Raw genomic sequence first — 16,297 nt, forward strand, 5'->3', positions numbered from 1 at the left:
ATGCCAAGTGGAAGTGGTGTTTTGTGCGTCTGGCGTAATGGAAAAAAGGTTACGTGGAAGGTGAAGATTGGGCCGTGATGTAAAAGCCCATCACCGTTGAGTGGTTGGGTGATAACAGAATTGTCCCCACATTTTGGTTGCTATTATTAGAATGCTATTATACATTTGAAGACTTTTGAATAATTATGATTTCCCAAAATCGAGACCCAACAAAATATGTACTATAATCCGTGTTCTAAAAAGCGGTGTAGGCGGTCGTCTAGGCCCCGACTAGGCGCTAGGCTTTTATGCGACGCCTAAATAACCGCCTTGACCGCCTAAAATTACACAGATCTTGTTTAATGTATTATTTCAATATTAATTAGAGTTTTATTTATACATATAGTTATAAATATTCATATATTATTTAATATAAATATAAATAAATGTTTTATCTAATTTTTGTTTATAATTTCATAATTTTTAGTTTTATATAGATATTTTATATAACTTTTATATATAATATCATATTTATAATATTTTATGTTATAAACGTCTAAACCGCCTAAAAAATCGCCTAGGCCCGATTAGGCGTTCTAGGCGCTAGGCATTGGGTCACCGCCCGCTTAGCGCCTAGCGCTTTCTTGAACAATGACTATAATATAAATTTTCTTGAATTGTTGGAATCTTGTATACCTTTTTCCCCCAATATCAATATGTATTACATTTCGTTTTGTAATTTGGTTAAATGAGAAAAGGATGTCAATTTCATTAGCATAAATAGAAAATAAAGCTATAACCCCACAAACAAAGGGGAAAACTTTTTTTTTACAAAGTTAACTTTTTCAATGCGTTGAGAAATGGCAATAAAAGCTAGAGAATTTGTGGAGTGAAATTGGCTAATAAAAAAATATTGATTTTCTACTTGTATTTTATATAACAAAACAAATTGATTCACTTTCTGTATTCAAATAAAGTGGATTTCTTTTCTAATGTATCAAAATCTTTTTATTGTAAGTTGCAAGTTGCAACTATGACACCTTTACCACATTGTTTGAGCTTTTTCAGTTTTATTTCTAATTGGTTTTAACTTTTATATAAGAAAGAAAAGTCGAAAAAGGTAAAACAAAAAAATAAAATCGAAAATAGTGAAATCAGCTAACGAAATATATTTCAAACAAAAATAAGCCTTGTTTAGGCTGATTTAATAGAATTTTCGTTATTGGGCCGACTAAGGCCTATAACGGGAAATTAAATCATTACCAAAACAAACCGAAACCGTAGCAACCGGTTAGTTCCGGTAAAGTCATAAGCGATTCAACATTTAAGAAAGACAAAAACACTCCACAGATTAAAAAATGATCAAATCCTTATTACAACACATTCAAACGTTTGTCTATGTACAAAACATGCTCCTGCAAAATTCAAGCTGTACAAGAAAACACAACAATGGCGTCTCACAATCACAATGTTCTTCAGGGTTCAGGAGACATCGGGGGTAGTGGCGGAGACGGAGAAGTCGGAGTCTGAGGTTGCTGCTTATCTTGTGAATCAGTGGAAGATTCTTTCTTGTGTGAGAAACTTAAGCTTTTCCTCCTAACAAGAAGATCACCAAATCTACGTATAAACGCCTTCTTCTTCCTTGCTACTGCTCCTTTGTCGTTTAACTCTCCTTCTTCTAAATGATTCCCATCCAAATTCTCCAAATCCTCTGGATTTATTGTCCCTACTTCTTCCAAAAACGTACACGATGACCTCCTTTTGTGATGCATTTGCGCATGTGGCGTCTCTGCTACATCAAAAATCGAACCTTTGAATAGATAAGAATCTGAACTTGGAGAGTTTCCTTCACCACTTTCATCACTGTGCTCTTGATGATAATGATTCCCACCGTTTGCGTTTTTTGTCTCTTCCTCTAATGTTTCTTTGTTGTGCTTGTGGTTGTGATTGTGATGAGCAAGCTTCATGATACTGAAACTACAAGTTTTCCCAATCATCTTCTTATCGATGTTCTGATGTGTCTGCTCTTTCTTCTCCTTCTCTTCCTTCTTCTCGCTATGTTCTTTCTTCTCCTTCTTGCTCTCTTTCTTCTCCTTCTTGTTCTCTTTCTTCTCTTCCTTCTTCTCCTTCTCTTCAATCTTCTTCTCAACAACTTGTACATCTTTCGGCATCGACTCTTGTCTGCTTAAGCTTCTCTGTTTCTCTTCCTCCATAGCTACCTCTATTTCAGACAACAACTTCTTCAACTTCTTAACATTGTCATTAGCCACAGCTTCATTAACCTTCACTCTCTCAATCTCCTTCAAAGCAAACTGCAATTCCTCTTCCTTATCCAACAAGGCATCTTTCAAATTCGAATTCTCAGCTCTCGCTGTACCCGCTGCTTCTTTCGCAACATTAGCTTCGTTAATCGCTTGTTTAAGTATATCTCTAACCTTATGGTTCTCTTCTTTAGCCTTCTTGCTCAAATTCTCAGCAGCAACAAGAGCTTCAAGCAACCTATTGTTCTCATCAAGAAGTGAATTCTTCTCATCTTCTCCTCTCTTTATACAACTCACAAACACAGATTCTTTCCCATTCCAAGCCAAAAGTGAATCCTCTGCTTCAATCCTTAGTCTCTCACTCGTGTTCTTAAGCAATTCAGCTTCTTTCCTCACTTCCTCGTACTTCTCCTTCCATTGCTGAGACTCTAACCTAGCAGCCTCGAGCTCTGTTTCTGCAATCACAAGCTTCTCTTTCGTTTGGCTACAATCAGTAGCTACCTCTTTCAAAGCCAATGCCAAATCATCCATAGCTTTCTCGCTCGTCATCTCTGCATCAGTCGCTGATTTAAGCTCGCTCTTAACCGATTTCATCTCTTCTAACAATTCAGAAACCTTTAAAGAAGAAGCTTGTGCAGCCTCATGAGCCTGTGCGAGAGACTCCTTTGTTGATTCCATCTCAATCTTCATAGACTCAATATCAAAATCCTGAACAGAGCTATCGTCTTCTTCTTCGTCTTCCTCGCTCGAATCTTGGCTATTGTAAGATGTCTCTATCTTCTCTTTTAATGAAGCGATCTCTACCTTCGATTCTTCTACCAAAGCCTTGGTTTCCTCTAACTCTCTCGATTGATCTTTAAACGAATCAAGAAGTTTCTTCTCTGAAGCTTCAAGATTCTTGATGAAGATGTCTTTCTTCAATAACTCGGCTTTTAAAGAAACGACTTCGTTTTCTCTGTTCTCAAGGGAAGCTTTCATCTTGTAAAGCTCTGTATCAATATCCGCAACTTTGTTAGAAGAATACCTCGGAGAAGCTACATCAATGGACGGTTTCTCATCTACTTCTCCCATTGATGATGAATGTTTTTTATTCAGAGTTTTCTGAGAGAATTCAGAAACAAAAATAAAAGACGAATTTTGGGTAATGGGTTTAGATTGACTAAGAATATATTTAAGAGGTTGACAAAAAGGGAAAAAAATCTATTGGTCAAATAAAGAAAATTTGATTCAATGCTTTTTTGGAGGATCTTAATTTCCATATTTTTAGGGGAAGTTTTATCGAGAACCGTCTATTTTATCGTCTGATATTATTAATTCCTTTGGTCAAGTCCCAAATCTGATTTTTCGAAAAGAATTAAACAAATCCATAATTGTAGAAAAAAAATCAGCCATCAAAAGACCTTTAAAGAGAAAGCAATGGTGACAAACAAACGAGTTAAGGAAACATAAGAATTTAACAAAGAAGTTAAAAAGAGTTTTGCAACACACATAATAAGCATAAAGAACATAACATTCTTAGATTGCAGACTTCTTACTACTACATACCCAGAGATTTAAAAACACAGCAATTAAGATCTTGCTTTCATAAACGAAAAAAAAAAAAAAAAACTAGTGACCAATCTTGAACCAAATCTCGGTTTCTTGGTTGGCTTAAGCGCGTTCACCTCTGATACGACGAGCGAGCTGAATATCCTTAGGCATGATAGTGACACGCTTGGCATGAATGGCACAAAGGTTAGTGTCTTCAAAGAGACCAACAAGATATGCTTCAGCAGCTTCCTGGAGAGCTAAGACAGCATGGCTCTGGAAACGCAAATCAGTCTTGAAATCTTGAGCAATCTCACGGACTAGCCTCTGAAATGGCAGCTTCCTGATCAGCAACTCAGTACTCTTCTGGTACTTACGGATTTCACTGGACACCAAAAAGATGAAGATTTTTTAACACACAATGTTACATGAACTAAAAGACAATGCGAAGAATCAAAGATAGGACAAACCGGAGAGCGACAGTTCCAGGACGGTAACGATGTGGCTTCTTGACTCCACCAGTGGTTGGTGCAGATTTACGAGCAGCCTGAGTTTAATATAGAACAAGATCAAAACTCAATTTCACAACCAAAAGCATTATTTGAGCACACAGCGACACAAAAGAGAGAAGAGGGAACAAGAACCTTAGTAGCAAGTTGCTTCCTTGGAGCTTTTCCTCCGGTGGACTTACGAGCGGTTTGCTTGGTACGAGCCATCTGCTCATTTAACAAGAATTTAAGCAGTCAATTGGGGATTTTCATAATTCGTAACTAAATGATGAAGAAATTGGAATACTATACGTCAGCACTTAAAACCCTAATACAGATGAATCGTTATCAAGCAAGATATCGCAAAAGGGGCAAAATTGACTCACAAACCCTAATTCTCAAAACTCGGCTACACAATGAAAATCGCACACCAACAAATCGACAATACAGAGCCTCGAAGCTAAGAAACAAACGAACGCTAAAGAATAATGGATCATCCAACAAAACGACCAAACACGATCCAGCAAATTTAAAAGACAGGACTTTATTTTTCAAACTCGAATGGGACAAAACACAAAACTCAATTGTCGTGAAAATCAGATCGCAGAGACAGTAACAAAAGTTAAATGGAAAGACCTAAACCCCAAATCATACCTCTTGTTCGCTTGAGCTGACTTTTGCCTTTTATTTTTTTTTGTCTTTCGTAACAAAAGGAGTAATAGCGGATGATTGAACTACTGGTTGTGGCCGCAATGTGGTTGAATGGTTTATTTATAATACACACGAAAGGGTTATCACGATACGCTCCTTTGTGCTTTCTTACATTCTTCATCCGACGGTTAAAACCTTTGCACATTGTGTTTTCTCAACACAACCCAACGGCTACGATTGAAGATTTTAAGTGTCACGCGGATTACCAACTTCGTGAATGTGAAAGTTGCTGATATTGTATGATCCATTACTTTGATATCGAAACGCAAAAGCTTATTTTCAAACAACAAAATCAATCATATTAAATTGAACAGGATCAGACGAAACAAAAGTCAGAAACTTTAACATACTAATCTGTTTCAGAGATGAAATTCAACAACAAAAGGTGTTTGACATTGCCAAACAAGAAAGCAATACACACCACAAAACGTAGCTAAAAGAAGAACACACACAAATCATAAACCGACTAGACAAGAAATAGAGAAAAAAAACCAACCACCATTGTTTTCAGTCTCCTACAACAAAAAGCTTTTTAAGCCATTATCTAATCCCAACTATCTATTTAGAAAAAACCCACATTCACATAATCCGACCACCAGCTTCCCCCATCACACTTAAGCACGTTCTCCTCTGATTCTGCGAGCGAGTTGAATGTCTTTCGGCATTATGGTGACACGCTTGGCATGAATGGCACAGAGGTTAGTGTCCTCAAAGAGACCCACAAGGTACGCTTCAGCAGCCTCCTGGAGTGCAAGCACCGCATGGCTCTGGAAACGCAGATCAGTCTGCAATCAAAGTGACAAGATAAGCACGCAAGGTTAACCTATTTGTAGACTGGATCAAACATACCTTGAAATCCTGGGCAATCTCACGAACAAGTCTCTGGAATGGGAGCTTCCTGATCAGCAACTCAGTACTCTTCTGGTACTTACGGATTTCACTGTCAATCAAAAACAAGAAAACAAAGAAACAGAGTTTTGTCAATTGAGGTATCAATCAAGTAAAACCCATCTATATTTGTTGAAAAACAGAATGCATACCGAAGTGCAACAGTTCCAGGCCTGTAACGATGGGGCTTCTTGACTCCTCCAGTGGTTGGCGCAGACTTACGTGCAGCCTAAAAAAGAAACATCCACCAATTAGAACAAATCCAGAGATGTGTTCACCAAGCAAACCAGATCACATGGGAGAGTCTTAGTCTTACCTTTGTAGCAAGCTGCTTCCTAGGAGCCTTTCCTCCGGTAGATTTACGAGCTGTTTGCTTAGTACGAGCCATCTGTTAATTAAATTAACAAATTTAAGATCTATGAGTATTCAATTGCATTAATGTATCATAACAACAACAAAAAACCAAAGAAAATCTCCAATTGCAATCGCCTAATCAAGAAAGTCGAAACCCTAATCGACAAAACGCCGAATACGAATAATCTATTTACACCGGTGAAAAGTATCAAGAAATTCAAAGATTCGGGACAAAAAAAACAATCTGATACTGAAATCTAGCGAACGATTCATCTCTAACCTAAAACCTAAATCCAAAGGATCATTCGGCGAAGAAACTAGATAATGACCAAGAATAGAAACTAATCTCGCCTAATTTCATACCACCTAACGAACGATTCCAGTAGCTTAACGATCGAACGAAAGAAATTTTCCAGGAAAATTGAAGAATCGTACCTCAGAAAACTCTCTAGCTTCTCCGAATTCAAATTTGAGCTCCGATCTCGGAAAAAGATATTAATGACAACCTCCACGCGTGTATGACTCTTGATATTAATTTATAGGCAACGATGGTAAAGCGGATTTATAATCGGACGGTTATTATCGCTCATCATTGTGTTTCTCATGTTTTCTAATCGTACGGGTAAAAGTTCAACAACATGTGCTTTCTTGCACCCAGTCAACGGTCCAGATCTAGCTCCACAGGTTTGACGAGGATCGCCACTGCTACATTACTCGATTGCTATTGGCTAAATACAGAACGTCGCGGATCGCAGTAATGAACCGTTCGGATTTAATTCAGGCCGACACTTAAATTAATGGGCTTACAGATAAGGCCCATTACATTACAAAATCCGACTGGTGCGTTACGTACGGTACATTAAATTGGTTGCATTAGTCAAACTCTCCGGTTTAATACTTAACCGGAATTTCGGAGTCTTCGTCATCTACTTCTTCTTCCCCAAATCCACTTCATCGAGAAGAAACCAGATTTTTACAGAGATTCAAAATCGTCTCCATTTTCCAGGTATAGATTCTCCGATGAGATCGATCTGTGCGATTCAAATTTTGTTATATCTGGATTCAATTCGAAGGGATCTATATCGTAATTTTGTTCTTTTTTTTTTTTTTTTTTTTTCAGATATGGATTGGCAAGGACAGAAATTGGCGGAGCAGTTAATGCAGATCTTGCTTTTGATCGCCGCCGTTGTGGCGTTCGTAGTTGGTTACGCAACGGCGTCGTTTAGGACGATGATGTTGATTTACGCCGGAGGTGTTGTTGTCACGACTCTGATCACTATACCTAATTGGCCTTGCTTTAATCGTCATCCTCTTAAGTGGTTAGATCCAAGTGAAGCTGAGAAGCATCCTAAACCCCAAGTTGTTGTTGTTAGCTCGAAGAAGAAATCGTCTAAAAAGTAGTGTCTTCTTAATCTTCTCTTCTTTAGTGGCTTGAACTTGATGATATAATGACATTGTTCTGGTTCGTGAGCTTTAATAAAGTCTAAATGAAATAACTTTGATTGATTCTTGTCATTACTTTTGATTCTGTGTTACTCATTAGAAGAATTTTGAGATATCTATGCATTTCTTGGAGTTGGATCATAAAAGGTGTTACCTTTGAGATTTGAACTGGTTCTTGAGACATTCTTTAGTGTTTTAAGAAGAGAGTTTGTTTAAACGTTAAATGTAAGAAGAGGTAAAACCCTGTTCGAATTCAAACAAAAATCATGCAAAAATAACGAAAGATTGAGCAGATTAACTTCACATATAGCAAAGCTCGAAAAATGTACATTCGAGTCTCTGTAGTAATGCTTGAAATCGATCACAATAGCAAAGAGCAATCTGAATCGTTGTTGGTAGTTGACCAATGTAAAGAGCGATATCTATGAGCCATTAGACAATAGAACAAGCTAGAGGAGAGTGACGAGAATGAAAATGAGTAGTGCAGCGATAAATGAATACTTGAGAGCAGCGACAAGGATGGCGAAAGAGATGAAGAAAAGCTGAGACAAGACTTGAAGGCTAGCCCAAGTCAATACTCCAGCTAATCCAACAGCCACAAAGTTATCTTGATCTGGATTCAACAGCTCACCCCACTTGAAACTAAAACCAGCAAATTGGTCTTTCTTGGTACCATTACCATCATCATCGTTACTAACCGGTCTGTTTCCGCCACCGGAAGACTCCTTCGCCGAGTCGCTGCTGCCGCCATTTTGAGCATTTGTTCTGAAGATTAACGGGGATTTGCAGACATGAATATGATGATGATGTTGCGGAATGTTGTATGAAAAACGAGGTTTTAATGTTATAGGCACAAAAGGTCTCAATGTTAGCATCGTGGATCAGGGGATTTTCAAATCAAGGATTTTTCTGGGTTTCTTGGAGTTAAATCCATCTGCAATTGACAAACAGATGCCAATATATGAATATATATATATATATATATATATATCCAGAAGATCGAAGCTTATCAAACTAATAATCGAAGGAACTCAAATTCAAATACCAATCATAGTCGAATTGAAATTGTCCAAATCATTAAACTTTAATCGGAACTAAAACCAAACACGAACTTAATAGCAATCGAAAGTCTTGCAAACTAACCTCGAAATCTCCATGTTTCTTCCTCCTTTCCACTAAGTGATATGGGAAAGGGAATAAAAGGCAGAGACACGTGGATGGCTGTGATTAAGACGTGAAGCAACGGTCAGGATTAAAACATGAAGAATATCTCTGCGTTAAAAGGTGGAAGCTGAGGACCGACTGTTAGTGAGATTGTAGGCAGCATGGAGGTGGATTATTCAATTCTCACTTCATAAACCTTATTAAAACATTTTTACGTTACATATAATATTGACATTGCAGATTCTGAAATATGACTTGTAACAGTTTTTGAAATGTATCGTAGGAGAGAGGAATCAACATGCTTATCATGAGTATATTATCACTGGCTTATGTTAGTATATGGCTTATGTTAATAATATGAGATAAGCGTATGTTAGCATAAGTTTAGACTTGTATATAAACAGAACTATACTGTACAGAATTAATTAATGAGAATATCTGATTACATTGTTGACTCTTCTTTTCTCTCTTTAGCTCGAGTTTGTTAACAATGGAGAAGAGTTTGTTAATGTTTTTTGTGCTTCAGTGCTTGGTGGTAACGGAACTCATGCTGGTGCCAATGCTATACACAATGAGGTGGTTACTTAAGAAGGATGAAGGTAGCTGTGGTTGGTGTCCCTAAAACCATTGATAATGATATACTCCCTCCGTTTCAAAATATAAGGCGTTTTAGCTAAAAGCACGCCGATTAATAAGATCTACTTTTAAAAGTTCAACCAATCATAAAAAAGACTGCATAATAAAAATAATCATAAAATATTAAAATAATATATAATTTGCATAGAAACTTGAAAACGACTTATATTTTGAAACAAAACAGTTTCTCCAAAACATCTTATATTTTGAAACGGAGGGAGTATTATATATGGAAAACTTTTGGATTTGACACTGCTGAGTGCTGTTGAAGAAGCACAACGAGCAATAAACTCTGCATACATCGAGGTACTTAAAAAAAACCATCTCTTTATTCCCTAGTTCTAACACATTTCATTTTCTCTCATTAAAAAATCTTTAAAATTGAATAAGTGGCGGACCAAAAGCCTTTATTCTGTTCTAGAAACATTTCATTGCCTCCCGGAAAAGCTCCATTTCAAAGAGAGTAATCGTCATGGGATTGTTTCTTTCTTTTGCCTATGTATTTTCACTTAGAATAACGCAAATGCAAAATTATAAGGAAATACTTTTTTTTTTTTTTAAATCACCACATCTATTGATTTTTTTTTTTTTAATAAAGTTTTATTTTGACATATGCTATAGGTTTGTGTTTATCACTACACCTTTTTAAACTTTCCTGTATATTTTTGATAAGTCGTTTAAAAAAAAAAGAGAGAGATCGTAGACACAAAATTGAGCCCATAGTTTTGGATAATTCAATGAACCAAACCCAAATTGTGTCAGACTTGTTCCCCCCACCCACAAGCCTTTTTCCCACTCTTCTGCGTTGCCAACAGAAACAAATTAATACTAATGTTTTAGTAATATCTCAAATAAGATATATGGGATTAAATAAGCCATCCGTATAATTTTATATCTTATCCAACCGAATTTTTAGTTTGATCAGGAAAATTACTTTGATTTCATTCATCAACAAACAAATCATAGTTTATCATTTTGTCATCAAATCTTCTGTGACGTAACTTATGACGATTTTCAGAGGATGTTGCATTTTTATAATTTATTTTTTTAATTGCATCTTACGTACAGTATCTGCTTTTAGCTGTTTATTATTTTCTCTGAATTTTTAAGTTTGAAAATAAAAACACCCTTAGTAAAATAAATAAGGTTAAGCATTACCAAATTATAAACCCATACGGCGACGTATCATAGATTCCACCACTTCGTCTAAGCCGAGCCGAGCCATATAACTCTTGTTGAAACTTAACCCAAGTTACATTTTAACCCTTTCTCTTAACCCAAGTTTGGTTTATTTAAAGAAAGAGAAAGTGTGAAACCAACTTGCTCATATTGAAAACAAAGAACCATTGCTCTCTAGATTAAAAGCTTCTCTCTCTCTTTTGGACTTTCTCAATCCATATCTCTCTCTTTGTTTTTCTAATTTAAAGTCTCCTCTTTCTGTTTATGAGATTTCAAGCGAAGAAGCTCAATTATGTTTACAACATTGTTCTAATTTCAAAACTTCATAAGAATTTCTCTGATAATAAAGAATAAGAGTTGAAATTTTGTTGGTGTCATCATGAAGAGACTAAGCAGCTCAGATTCAATGTGTGGTCTAATCTCCACTTCTACAGGTTCTTATTACCATTTTTTTTGTTCTTTATACTTTTTGCTAATTTCAGACAAAACCCATGTGATTCCTTTCTTCACTTTCTACTGTTTCTTTTATTGACAAGACTCATTTGGTTACAACAACAGAGGAACAGAGTCCAAGAGGGTACGGAAGTAATTACCAATCTATGCTTGAAGGTTACGATGAAGATACTACACTAATGGAGGAATATTCCGGCAACCACCACCACATGGGTCTATCGGAGAAGAAGAGAAGATTAAAAGTTGACCAAGTCAAAGCTCTTGAGAAGAATTTCGAACTTGAGAACAAACTCGAGCCCGAGAGGAAAACGAAACTAGCACAAGAGCTTGGACTTCAACCTCGTCAAGTAGCGGTTTGGTTTCAGAACCGTCGTGCACGGTGGAAAACAAAACAGCTTGAGAAAGATTACGGCGTTCTTAAGAGCCAATACGATTCTCTCCGCCACAATTTCGATTCTCTCCGCCGTGACAACGATTGTCTTCTCCAAGAGGTAACATTTTAGAGATTGAAGCCATAAAAATCGAAACTTTAGAGACGAAAATGCAAAAAGGTTTGATTTTTTGAAGTTTTTAACTGCAGATTAGTAAAATCAAAGCTAAGATAAACGGAGAAGAAGATAACAACAACAACAACAACAACAACAACAAAGTTGCGACGGAGAGCGTTAAGGAAGAAGAATTTCACAAGACGAATTCAATTCCGTCGTCTCCTCTGCAGTTTCTAGAACATTCCTCTGGTTTTAACTACCGGCGAAGCTTCACCGACCTCCGTGACCTTCTACCGAATTCCACCGTTGTCGAGGCTGGATCTTCCGATAGTTGCGATTCAAGCGCTGTTCTTAACGACGAAACGAGCTCCGACAACGGAAGATTGACGCCGCCCGTGACGGTAACCGGCGGGAGTTTCTTACAGTTTGTGAAAACGGAGCAAACAGAGGATCACGACGATTTTCTAAGCGGTGAAGAAGCTTGTGGTTTCTTCTCCGATGAACAACCTCCGTCACTTCATTGGTACTCTGCTTCGGATCATTGGACTTGAGAGATTGAATGATCTAAGTTGTGCTCTGTTTTACTCTATGTGGAAAAACAGAACAGAGGGCAAAAGTGGAATTATCAATAAATAAGGATTATTAAATTAACTCAGCGGGAGAAGTTAATTTGGGTTTAAGATTGTAATGGCTCTTAGTGTAATTAACGATCGAGAGGGGCTTTCACAGAAATAGGAGTTAATATGGGGACGCTGATGAAAGCAATAAAACTACGTTTGCCCCCTCAAGTCCAAATTGTATTCCAAATGTTACCTCTAAACATTCCACTTGACTAATATAACCTATCTTATCAAATACTAAAAGGATAAAATATAAGATTTTGTTTGTAATTCAAAGTGTGATATTTGATGTAGTTTTCATTTTTCAAATGGATGAAATAGTTTACTCATTAAGCTCGATCATGATATAATAACAATTATGAAAATTAATTTTTTTTGTTTGATTGTGTTAGTTGCTTGTTAATTAACACACCATCTATTAAAATCAACATGATATAATAACATTCAACAAAATTATAATATCCAATAGTTTTGTGTTATAAAGGTATATTTTTAACTATTAAAATGATTAATTTTTTCATTAATAAACATGTGATTTATAATTTTGAGATCAATTTTATATGCATTTTCTATTTTAGGACACCCCTTTGTGAAAGAAAAAAATATATACAAACATATATCATTATTCAATTTATATTTTTCGTAGAAAAACATAGGGGTAAAATATAAAGTTTTAAAGGAATAGAGGGAGTGAACATGGAAAAAAGAGGAAAGAATAGACGTGAGGTTAATTTTCTACGTAAACGCAGCTTTTTCTTCCCGCACCTGTAACATCTCTTCTTTTTCATAATCCCCACGATCACGACATCTCTCTCTTTCTTTCTTCTTTCTTCTTTTGTAAATTAATTTTTTCTTTTCAACACCAAATTCACCAGTGAAAAAGACATTGAACTAGTGATCACGACAAAACACAAATTCATCTTTATCATTTAATTGTTTGTATTTGGATCGAGATAAATCTAATGTTACAATCACATAAAATTTACCCATGTGAAAGGGAAAAAACAAAACAATAAATCACTTTTAAGAAATGGTGGAAATCTGTTGATTTTCGTGAAAAGTTTTTTGCCCTCGATCGGCTATAAAATTTGCTTTTGGTGAAAGACAATAAAGTAATAATAAAGGCGATAAATTAGAGATATAGGATTGGCTTGTAAGAAAATGCTATCATCATCAATCATCAAGGTGCTTTTGTTACCATGATTGTGCGTACATGTTTCAGTGGAAGCATGGGACATCGTTTTTAGTGAATGATGAAAACATTCTGTCAGAAACTTTTACCATTGTCACGGATCGTATCTGAAATTGAGGCATTCAAATCACAGCATGACGCCAAAAAACATTACTATTATTAATATTTGACCCCTTTGATCCTCTTCTACGTACTACTAGTATTTTATATAGTACTTTCTCTGTTTCTAAAAGATTGATTTTCTAAAGATTTAACATATTTTAAGAAACAATCATTGTTTAATTATTTATTTTTATCAAACATTTTTAATAAACTATGAACCAATAGTATTCTGAAACAGTTAATCATTACGTCTTGAAATCTACGATTTATTAATATCAATTAACTAAAAATAAAGAAAAAATATAGAAAATCAATTTTTGTGGAACAAACCCAAAACACTAGAACATCAAACTTCTAGGAACAGAGGGAGTATCTTTTATATACTTGCTCTAACCTTTTTTTTTATAAACTATATATACTGAGTTATGAATGTTTTGTAAGCTGATTAACTGCATCAAAATCTATACATTAATCTGAAATGTAAAACGTTAGTGATAATGGATACCAAACTCTTCTAAAAAGTAGATGAATCTTAATCAAATGACCTTATACAATTAAATTCCATTTGAAAATATGGTTCTATACATAGCACTCGAAATAGAAATTTATGATCATTTATAAGGGAAAAAAGTAATTTAACATTTAGTTGTACTATATTTATTTAACAATTTTTTTCTTTGTACTGCCAAATGGCACAGAAAAGTAAGGGACCTACATTGTAATTTCCTTATTTTCTTTATACGAAGCTGCGAAAAGGGGGCCCACACACCCATGTGATTGTGGGGCCAAACGATGCATCGATGAAGATGTCGTTTTCGTCATTTGCCATTTGTCACTATCGCCGAAATAAAAATTTAAAAATAATGAGAAAATCAGAAAAAATTCGACCCGTGTACAGTGCTTCTCTTCTTAGCCCTCCGATTCACGACATCTCATCTGTTTCCACCTATCACAGCCGTCTATTTCACTACCTCCTTATGTGACCACTCATATGTCGACACGTTGGACGACTTAAGATGGAGAGTCGGTTTGGTTTAGTTAGAGAGGTTCACCGGTCGGTACAAGGCTGATGTTTTTCGAATTTGTCGGTTTAGAATTTTAGTAATTAACTCTAGTGCGACTTATGAAACTTAGTAAATTTACATTAATGATGTCTATTTCACCTCTCAAAACTTAATGTACATTAACAACTTCTGCACCAATTTGGTTTGATTAATTAGTATATGCGAACATTTGTGTTGTGTGCTTCACTTTCTCTTAGCAAAGATCACAATGATTTTAACTTTTAAGAATCTTCGCAAATCCTTTAATTATATCTATACTTTGAAATCATTAATGCTTTTGTTGGTGGTTCGTATCGTGCCTGATATAAAAACTATATAATCATGTGAACAACATATATATACGAAGTACATAAGTTATATATACAAATGAAGGGAGATGGAAATATCCTACAATTAGAAATTAGCAAACACAAAAAAAAAAATTCGTCGAGGAGAAAGAGTTATTATTATAGTAATTGACACTAACGAATTTGATTATTTAGAAGAGAGACAATATAGAGCAAAATGATATTCAAATAGTTGTAAATATTCAACACCTTCATAGTTCAAAATCTGATTAAAACATTTTATTTTCTATAAAGCTATCGGCGTATGTGTATAATCATGAATATTATTTGCTACAGGATTAACTGGACTAAACAAAAAGCATAGGTTTCTTTATTGAAAAAGAGGTTACCACAAAAGAATTGATCATGTTATGTGTAGCTGCTACAAAGACTTTTAGTGTCCCTTTTAAACCCTAGACTACTTTTTTATTCTATTGCGTATGAGTATGAAGACAATCGAGTTCTATTTTTTATTTCAATAATATGAATGATACTCCAGTTTTTTTAATTAAAATAAAGAATATAATCGTCTTTTTTAATCTCGAGAGGTTATGTTTTTCAACGCTCTCGTGTATCCCGGGGCCCCCTTGTAGAAATTTCAAATATGCTTTGATGGTGAGAGGCTATTATATTTTTCTATACAAATATAAATAAACACGCAAATGGGTGTATAAAGTATAAACAATGAAGATAATTTGTCATTAAATAATTACAAGGTGTGTTCATTTAGAAAGGTCCCTCTCAAGTCTTTAATTCTGGAAATTCTTATAATACTCTCAATTGGGAAATATTTAATTAGTTGATGTGATCCTCAAATAGAATTAAAACATTTTATTAACATCACACCAACGCAAAACTTGGTAAATATTTGTGACATTTTACGATTTTAGTTCAAAGCTAAAAAGAAAAAGATTGTTAGTTGCTACTTGCTAACTTGCTAAAACCTCTTTATTATTATTAACTTTTGGTAAGTAATTTTGGTAAATGTTTACATTGGCATGGGAGTGCTTAAACTTCTTTCTTGTTATTTTTGTTCCAAAGTTAGTTTCCTTCCTAAACTCTGTCCCAAGTTCCCAACTAAAAAATCGGGTTAAAAAGTGAAAGAGTAGTCTCGCACATAATCATATATGTTATGTACGTGTATCCCAACATATGAAAGCTGCCATTGTTTTATTCCTATAATTCCTTGTAACTTTATTTGTTAAGAAAGATGGTCACTTAAACATTAGAAATCACTCTCTTACGTGACTATGGATTAATTAATTAGTAATTAAAATTAAAAATATAGTAATATAGACAAATGTTAAATACAGAAGAATAGTGATAAATTAAAAATGAATATAGTAATTAGCAAAAAGATTCGAATACGATTTAGGATTTAGGAGACAGCTTATATATGCTACGGCTTGCGCGCGGCCGCTT

At 35.2% G+C, this 16,297-nt stretch overlaps 6 protein-coding genes across 10 annotated transcripts; 2 read left to right on the plus strand and 4 right to left on the minus strand.

Moving 5' to 3' along the window:
• Nucleotides 1-1,173: 1,173 nt before the first annotated feature.
• Nucleotides 1,174-3,570, minus strand: LOC9305011 (WEB family protein At3g02930, chloroplastic). The gene has a single exon (XM_002868894.2). It carries the CDS (start codon nt 3,309-3,311, stop codon nt 1,455-1,457), a length of 1,857 nt encoding a protein of 618 aa, XP_002868940.1. The 5' UTR covers nt 3,312-3,570; the 3' UTR covers nt 1,174-1,454.
• Nucleotides 3,571-3,657: 87 nt separating this feature from the next.
• On the minus strand, nt 3,658-5,130 carry LOC110226822 (histone H3.3). Of its 3 annotated transcripts, none has more exons than XM_021019590.1 (4): nt 4,910-5,130; nt 4,412-4,483; nt 4,238-4,314; nt 3,658-4,152 (listed from the first exon to the last, which is right to left on the minus strand). In XM_021019590.1, exons 2-4 carry the CDS (start codon nt 4,481-4,483, stop codon nt 3,891-3,893), a joined length of 411 nt encoding a protein of 136 aa, XP_020875249.1. In that variant the 5' UTR covers nt 4,910-5,130; the 3' UTR covers nt 3,658-3,890. The 3 variants fall into 3 exon arrangements, with proteins under 3 accessions (XP_020875249.1, XP_020875251.1, XP_020875250.1); XM_021019592.1 differs by lacking the exon at nt 4,910-5,130 and adding an exon at nt 4,799-4,818; XM_021019591.1 differs by lacking the exon at nt 4,910-5,130 and adding an exon at nt 4,642-4,663 and having other exon boundaries at nt 3,676-4,152.
• A 117-nt stretch (nt 5,131-5,247) lies between these two features.
• On the minus strand, nt 5,248-6,937 carry LOC9305012 (histone H3.3). Its single transcript, XM_021019589.1, has 5 exons — nt 6,644-6,937; nt 6,171-6,242; nt 6,007-6,083; nt 5,816-5,906; nt 5,248-5,751 (listed from the first exon to the last, which is right to left on the minus strand). The coding sequence occupies exons 2-5, from the start codon at nt 6,240-6,242 to the stop codon at nt 5,581-5,583; spliced, it is 411 nt and encodes a 136-aa protein (XP_020875248.1). The 5' UTR covers nt 6,644-6,937; the 3' UTR covers nt 5,248-5,580.
• Nucleotides 6,938-7,098: 161 nt separating this feature from the next.
• Nucleotides 7,099-7,716, plus strand: LOC9305013 (probable signal peptidase complex subunit 1). The gene is made up of 2 exons (XM_021019593.1): nt 7,099-7,214; nt 7,329-7,716. The coding sequence occupies exon 2, from the start codon at nt 7,331-7,333 to the stop codon at nt 7,607-7,609; it is 279 nt and encodes a 92-aa protein (XP_020875252.1). The 5' UTR covers nt 7,099-7,214; nt 7,329-7,330; the 3' UTR covers nt 7,610-7,716.
• A 199-nt stretch (nt 7,717-7,915) lies between these two features.
• LOC9302976 lies at nt 7,916-9,133 on the minus strand. 2 transcript variants are annotated; one of them, XM_021019587.1, is made up of 2 exons: nt 8,795-9,133; nt 7,916-8,585 (listed from the first exon to the last, which is right to left on the minus strand). In XM_021019587.1, the coding sequence occupies exon 2, from the start codon at nt 8,524-8,526 to the stop codon at nt 8,101-8,103; it is 426 nt and encodes a 141-aa protein (XP_020875246.1). In that variant the 5' UTR covers nt 8,527-8,585; nt 8,795-9,133; the 3' UTR covers nt 7,916-8,100. The 2 variants fall into 2 exon arrangements, with proteins under 2 accessions (XP_020875246.1, XP_020875247.1); XM_021019588.1 differs by lacking the exon at nt 8,795-9,133 and adding an exon at nt 8,697-8,786.
• A 1,644-nt stretch (nt 9,134-10,777) lies between these two features.
• LOC9305014 (homeobox-leucine zipper protein ATHB-16) lies at nt 10,778-12,407 on the plus strand. Of its 2 annotated transcripts, none has more exons than XM_021018970.1 (3): nt 10,778-11,064; nt 11,167-11,574; nt 11,664-12,407. In XM_021018970.1, the coding sequence occupies exons 2-3, from the start codon at nt 11,230-11,232 to the stop codon at nt 12,120-12,122; spliced, it is 804 nt and encodes a 267-aa protein (XP_020874629.1). In that variant the 5' UTR covers nt 10,778-11,064; nt 11,167-11,229; the 3' UTR covers nt 12,123-12,407. The 2 variants fall into 2 exon arrangements, with proteins under 2 accessions (XP_020874629.1, XP_020874628.1); XM_021018969.1 differs by having other exon boundaries at nt 10,780-11,064; nt 11,189-11,574.
• The last annotated feature ends 3,890 nt before the right edge of the window (nt 12,408-16,297 follow it).

This window comes from Arabidopsis lyrata (assembly GCF_000004255.2).
Source record: "Arabidopsis lyrata subsp. lyrata unplaced genomic scaffold ARALYscaffold_7, whole genome shotgun sequence".
NCBI classification, from domain to species: domain Eukaryota; kingdom Viridiplantae; phylum Streptophyta; class Magnoliopsida; order Brassicales; family Brassicaceae; genus Arabidopsis; species Arabidopsis lyrata.

What these genes read in the sequence shown, in the direction of transcription:
- LOC9305012 (XM_021019589.1), bottom strand. Translation starts at nt 6,242, where the DNA reads ATGGCTCGTACTAAGCAAACAGCTCGTAAATCTACCGGAGGAAAGGCT. An exon ending in CCTGGAACTGTTGCACTTCG is followed by an intron (nt 5,907 to 6,006) that starts GTATGCATTCTG and finishes TTTGATTGACAG; the next exon opens with TGAAATCCGTAAGTACCAGA. An exon ending in AGATTGCCCAGGATTTCAAG is followed by an intron (nt 5,752 to 5,815) that starts GTATGTTTGATC and finishes CTTTGATTGCAG; the next exon opens with ACTGATCTGCGTTTCCAGAG.
- LOC9302976 (XM_021019587.1), bottom strand. Translation starts at nt 8,526, where the DNA reads ATGCTAACATTGAGACCTTTTGTGCCTATAACATTAAAACCTCGTTTT.
- LOC9305011 (XM_002868894.2), bottom strand. Translation starts at nt 3,311, where the DNA reads ATGGGAGAAGTAGATGAGAAACCGTCCATTGATGTAGCTTCTCCGAGG.
- LOC9305013 (XM_021019593.1), top strand. Translation starts at nt 7,331, where the DNA reads ATGGATTGGCAAGGACAGAAATTGGCGGAGCAGTTAATGCAGATCTTG.
- LOC9305014 (XM_021018969.1), top strand. Translation starts at nt 11,010, where the DNA reads ATGAAGAGACTAAGCAGCTCAGATTCAATGTGTGGTCTAATCTCCACT. An exon ending in TCTAATCTCCACTTCTACAG is followed by an intron (nt 11,065 to 11,188) that starts GTTCTTATTACC and finishes TTACAACAACAG; the next exon opens with AGGAACAGAGTCCAAGAGGG. An exon ending in ACGATTGTCTTCTCCAAGAG is followed by an intron (nt 11,575 to 11,663) that starts GTAACATTTTAG and finishes TTTTAACTGCAG; the next exon opens with ATTAGTAAAATCAAAGCTAA.
- LOC110226822 (XM_021019590.1), bottom strand. Translation starts at nt 4,483, where the DNA reads ATGGCTCGTACCAAGCAAACCGCTCGTAAGTCCACCGGAGGAAAAGCT. An exon ending in GGAAGCAACTTGCTACTAAG is followed by an intron (nt 4,315 to 4,411) that starts GTTCTTGTTCCC and finishes TATTAAACTCAG; the next exon opens with GCTGCTCGTAAATCTGCACC. An exon ending in CCTGGAACTGTCGCTCTCCG is followed by an intron (nt 4,153 to 4,237) that starts GTTTGTCCTATC and finishes TTTGGTGTCCAG; the next exon opens with TGAAATCCGTAAGTACCAGA.